Source organism: Scylla paramamosain, chromosome 3 (genome assembly GCF_035594125.1).
Source record: "Scylla paramamosain isolate STU-SP2022 chromosome 3, ASM3559412v1, whole genome shotgun sequence".
NCBI lineage: Eukaryota > Metazoa > Arthropoda > Malacostraca > Decapoda > Portunidae > Scylla > Scylla paramamosain.
The window spans coordinates 30,203,022-30,208,463 of NC_087153.1; the positions used below are offsets into that span (position 1 = coordinate 30,203,022).

Sequence of the window (5,442 nt, forward strand, 5' to 3'; positions counted from 1 at the left end):
ACCTGAAGGAGACACGCACCTGCTTTGGGGTCGAGCTGGTAGGGCGGTATCCCCATATGCGCGGGAGGCGGCTGGCCCAGGGTCTGTCCGTTGTGGTAGAGAGAGAAGAGGGAGCCGCCCGCTGGTCCCGCACTCAAGCCCATCTTTTCCGCCGCCTGTATCGGAGAAAGGAGAGAGACATTAGTGTGTGTGAGAGAGAGAGAGAGAGAGAGAGAGAGAGAGAGAGAGAGAGAGAGAGAGAGAGAGAGAGAGAGAGAGAGAGAGAGAGAGAGAGAGAGAGAGAGAGAGAGAGAGAATATTGTGATGTTTGTGCCAACTCAATCACGTATTTATACAACAAAAGATTATGTATCAATTATGAATATATGTCTCAGCAGCTAAGCACTTCCATACCTTCCTATCCAGTGAGAGGAGGAGGAAGAGGACGAGGAGGAGGAGGAGGAGGAGGAAGGGTGGAGCTAATCAGCTAAATTAAAGCGAACAGACTACAACAGTTTAGTTTATTGGCGACAAAAGTATTCCGGCGCACAATATTATACACAATAAATATCCTGTGTAGTTTTATCCAGTACAGAGAATTTAAGCCAATTGCAAAGCGTGCAGAAATAGGTTTACATGAAGTGTTAAGTGCCCGGGACAGTTTTACATTTAATTGTACGAGAATTGAGATACTCCCACAAGTATATTTCCACTGAACAAGCGAGCATATACCTGTGACAGACAGTATATATATAAATTGGATTCTGTTAAACTTGTAGCATCTGATTTCTCTTTGCACCGAGGAAGTGAGGGACGTGGAATCCTAAATGCGCTTTGTGTATTCTGTTCTTAGATGTCTCCACACAAGTCTGGCAGAAATGTTTGCTTGAAAAAAAAAAAAAAACAATATATCACGTGTTTCCATATACAAACCCTCTGATCGATAATGACAGCACAACATTTATCACCTCCTCTTAGTAAAAATCGGATATGACATGTGGTGCTTCAGGAGCGCCGTTCAGTGTGCCGCAGCCGTGACTGGGCGAGAAGGGGCCCATTGATAAGTATAGAACAGAAACATAACCTAGTAGATTTTCTAGGCCAAAAATAAAACTAGACGCACTATAAGGTTTCAGCTCTTCTTTATAAGGCTCCTTCCCTTACTCAGCACTCACCCCAGCACAGACTCAGCAACGAGGGTGTTAGTATCGAGTCAGTATAAAACTTTAAAACATTACCCTGAGTTGTGGGTGAAGTTGACTGGTGAATATAGGTACGTTTTATAAAGAGATAGTCCGGTGTCGGCTTGCTGGTTCCTTTCGGGTTCCCTCGTGTCAATACTTTCTTAGATCATTCTTTTATGCTGTCAGTGATGTCCTTCAAACTGACACGGACTAGAACCAGACCATTTTAACAAGACTGGATTGAAGCCCCAGCAGTCAAAGGGATAATGCTCAGGTTATCAGGTAAATCTTTTCCTTTCCACTCACATTCTGCAAAGAAAAATTACCCTCTCGAGTTTAGGAACGAGCTAATACTTTCTAAACGACTATATTATAGAGAGAGTAGAATGTTTAATAATATGAACCTTAAGTCTGTATTCTCACACGCTTTAGGGTTTTAGCTCGACCACTTCCAACAAACTCTAGTGGATATTAACGACGTTGTCGAGACTGTTTTTATGATTCTGCATTGCTAATCAGGAAAACATCGTGAGAATGTGGCTAATCATCTCAGTGGTCTCTGAAAATAGTCCCTAATGAAGTTCTTAAGTATTTAAGAGCAGGAGCCTTACAACCTAAGATCTCTCACGCCGGAACGCTTATGGTACATACTTGAGGCAACACACTTCGCCTTCTGTGTGCACATGAATGGCGCGGCACCCGACAGCCAGCGATCCTCAGTGTGGCGGAGACCGTGCGCGTGAATGAGCAAGTCTATCTCTTAAGACTGTGTGTGATGTAATTCCCCGCTGCTCAAAGACTCGTGCCACTAATCTGGTGAATAACCTTATTACTGAGAAGCCTCCGCTCCCTCCACATGCCCGGGCTGAGAATTAATGTAGCTTCACTCTCCCTATGTCTTTTGTAACAGCGTGTCGCATTCTCAACCGATTGCCACTATGGTCACTAAAGAGGAAATTGAGTGAATTAAGACATCGATCAACAATTTCCTGCTTTTTGGCATGCTTGTCTCAAATTGGTAACCATTTCTTCCTGCTCTACAGTCTCCCCTCCAAGCATTTTACAAGCTAGAAATGACTAAATCTATTTCTTTAATTCCCTTTTTTTTTTCTTTTTTTTCGATGCTTATAAATATTTAATTGCTTTTAGTGCTGCAGTCTTGCATATCACAGTAAAAGGGTTAATGCTCGCGTTTTGTAGGGACAGAAAGTTGCATTTTTTTCCCCTCCTTACTGTGCTGTGGCCATCCCTATCAGGAACTGCCTGAAGAAGACCATACTGCCAATGTACTGTCACTTTAACCTCCAGCTCACTCGTGGGCATATCAGATCTCAAAGTCCCGCACGCAGGATTTAAATTGATGTAGTTTCTTCACTGATACTTTACATTGTTTCACGGGTATTCCAATTGTTCCGGAATGATTACAGTTATTCTTAGATACTTAATTCGTTCCACTGTTATTTCAGTTGTTCCACGGTAGTTTACATCGTCCTAGAATGCTCTGAATTCTTCCAAGATTATTTTAATTGTTCCATCAGAGTCAAAATTATTCCCGAGATATTTAAATGATTCTAGAAATTGCTCTGATTCCAAATAAACGAGTATTTAGAAAGTTTCAGTTATTCATCTTTCAAGTTTATTAAAAAAATTACCAGGTTGCTTAATTTCTTCCAGGATTATTTTGATTGTTCAAGTGAAAATACAATTATTCCTAGGTTATCTATAATATTTAAGAGATATTTAATTTGTTCAAGCGATATGAATACTGATCCAGTTATTCGAATTCTTGCAGGTAAAAAAAATCGTTCCAGAGTGGATTTGACACCTAAATACATACAATTAAAGATGTGTGTAATCCTTCATATCTCAGGTGTGTTCATTATTTCCTTAAAGTCACCTGGCAGTTACCCGCCCCCCAAGGTAAGTCTACTTCTCGTCCAATCACAGGCAGCGCTTTCAGTCTCCTGCTAAACTCAAGGTGACTTTACATAGTTTCGCAATCATGGCCTTAATTCACGTAAAAGGTCAGGTAATTACTTGAGGTAACTGCAAGAATAATGACAATTAATCAAACGTGGAGGTGTGTGTGTGTGTGTGTGTGTGTGTGTGTGTGTGTGTGTGTGTGTGTGTGTGTGTGTGTGTGTGTGTGTGTGTGTGTGTGTGTGTGTGTGTGTGTGTGTGTGTTTAGGGGAAGAGGAATAGGAAAAGAGAAGACCATTGATATTTTTATAGGTACAATGTAATGACTTGACTCCATTATGGGGATCAAAGGGGCATTAAGTGTACACAGAATACGCTCAAGTACACACACACACACACACACACACACACACACACACACACACACACACACACACACACACACACACACACACATCTGCACGTGTATGTCTTTCCCTGCCATGCTGAAGGAAAATCTCAGACTAATATATTAAATGACCTCCTTCTTTCCTCCTCCTCCTCATCTTCCTTCTTCTTCCACTACTTAAACATTTTAAACTCTCTTTCTTCCACAAATTTATATTCCTTCTATTTCTGCCCCTAGTTCTTCTTTTTCTTCTTCTTCTTCTTCTTCTTCTTCTTCTTCTTCTTCTTCTTCTTCTTCTTCTTCTTCTTCTCCTCCTCCTCCTCTTCCTCATCTCCATTTAACCTCACCTCTCTCATCTTACCACATCCACCTCCTTCTCCTCCGCTAATTCCTCTCTTTTCTCTTCTTCGTTGCATTCCTTATACCTCCTGCATCTCTCAGGACAAAGACTGATGAAGAGAGAGAGAGAGAGAGAGAGAGAGAGAGAGAGAGAGAGAGAGAGAGAGAGAGAGAGAGAGAGAGAGACGTAGTAGTCATTTCCCTAGATAATTCTGTCTTGTAAAGTCAATTCAAATCTGTGGCCTCGACGCGTGTTGAATGAAACAAGAGGGTAATCTCCTCCTCCTCCTCCTCCTCCTCCCATTTTATCCCTTCCCCACCCAGCTATCCCTTCCATCTCCCCTTCCATCCTCCTTTCAGATCTTATTTCTCTATTTCATTTGTATTCTCTCTCTCTCTCTCTCTCTCTCTCTCTCTCTCTCTCTCTCTCTCTCTCTCTCTCTCTCTCTCTCTCTCTCTCTCTCGCCACACTCATTTTCCACCCTCTTAAATGACGAGGATGTGGATGAGATGGATAAGGAGGAGGAGGAGGAGGAGGAGGAGGAGGAGGAGGAGGAGGAGGAGGAGGAGGAGGAGGAGGAGGAGGAGGAGGAGGAGGAGGAGGAAGAAGAAGAAGAAGAAGAAGAAGAAGAAGAAGAAGAAGAAGAAGAAGAAGAAGAAGAAGAAGAAGAACAAGAAGAACAAGAACAAGAACAAGAACAAGAAGAAGAAGAAGAATCAAGAACAAGAAAAATAAACAGGAATAATAGAAAAAAAGAAAAAAATACCAGTAGAAATAATGGAAAAAAAAATAAATAAGAAGAAGAAAAGAAAAACCTGAACAAAGAAGCAACAGACGAGAGACAAAAACTAGCAAACTCACAACGAAGTAACCTGCTCATCTTTACTGGTGTGTGAGAAGGGAGGATAGAAAAGGAGGAAGGCATCTCCCCGTCCACCACTCACTGGCACACGGACTGAGGAGGAGAGAGAGGCACAAGCAGCAGGAGGAGGAGGAGGAGGAGGCAGTGAAAGAGAAATGGAATGGGAGAAGAGGAGAGCCACTGCCGAGATGAGTGAAGAGGGGTCAGGAGAGGAGGAGGAGGAGGAGGAGGAGGAGGAGGAGGAGGAGGAGGAGGAGGAGGAGGAGGAGGAGGAGGAGGAGGAGGAGAATCCAGGCAGTACCCATGGAGACAGAGATGTAGGTAAGTGGGAAGGTTTACTGGAATGAGAGAGAGAGAGAGAGAGAGAGAGAGAGAGAGAGAGAGAGAGAGAGAGAGAGAGAGAGAGAGAGAGAGAGAGAGAGAGAGAGAGAGAGAGAGAGAGAGAGAGGCCCTCGACCAGGGGAAGGGTTTACAAAAGCTCTGGAAACTGTTAACTAGCTATCGATCTCACGGCAGCGGCGGCGGCGGCGGCGATGGTGGTGGTGGTAGTGATGGTAGTGGTGGTGCTGGTAGCAAGAACGAGGAAAAGGAGGAGGAGGAGGAGGAGGAGGAGGAGGAGGAGGAGGAGGAGGAGGAGGAGGAGGAGGAGGAGGAGGAGGAGATGTGATCAGACAAGAAGGAAGAAGAGAACCAGGAAAAGGAGAAACACAGGATAAACGAGACAAAAGCAGAGAGAGAGAGAGAGAGAGAGAGAGAGAGAGAGAGAGAG

At 43.6% G+C, this 5,442-nt stretch overlaps 1 protein-coding gene across 7 annotated transcripts in view; it reads right to left on the reverse strand.

The window, feature by feature from the left end:
• LOC135093493 (protein pangolin, isoforms A/H/I/S-like) overlaps positions 1 to 152 on the reverse strand; it is a 39,718-nt gene extending 39,566 nt beyond the window's left edge. For all 7 annotated transcript variants that reach the window (XM_063992829.1, XM_063992822.1, XM_063992813.1 and 4 more), the window contains exon 1: positions 20 to 152. In XM_063992829.1, coding sequence (XP_063848899.1) covers positions 20 to 143 — 124 coding nt within the window. In that variant the 5' untranslated portion in view covers positions 144 to 152. The remainder of the gene's footprint in view (positions 1 to 19) is intronic.
• Positions 153 to 5,442: the final 5,290 nt, after the last annotated feature.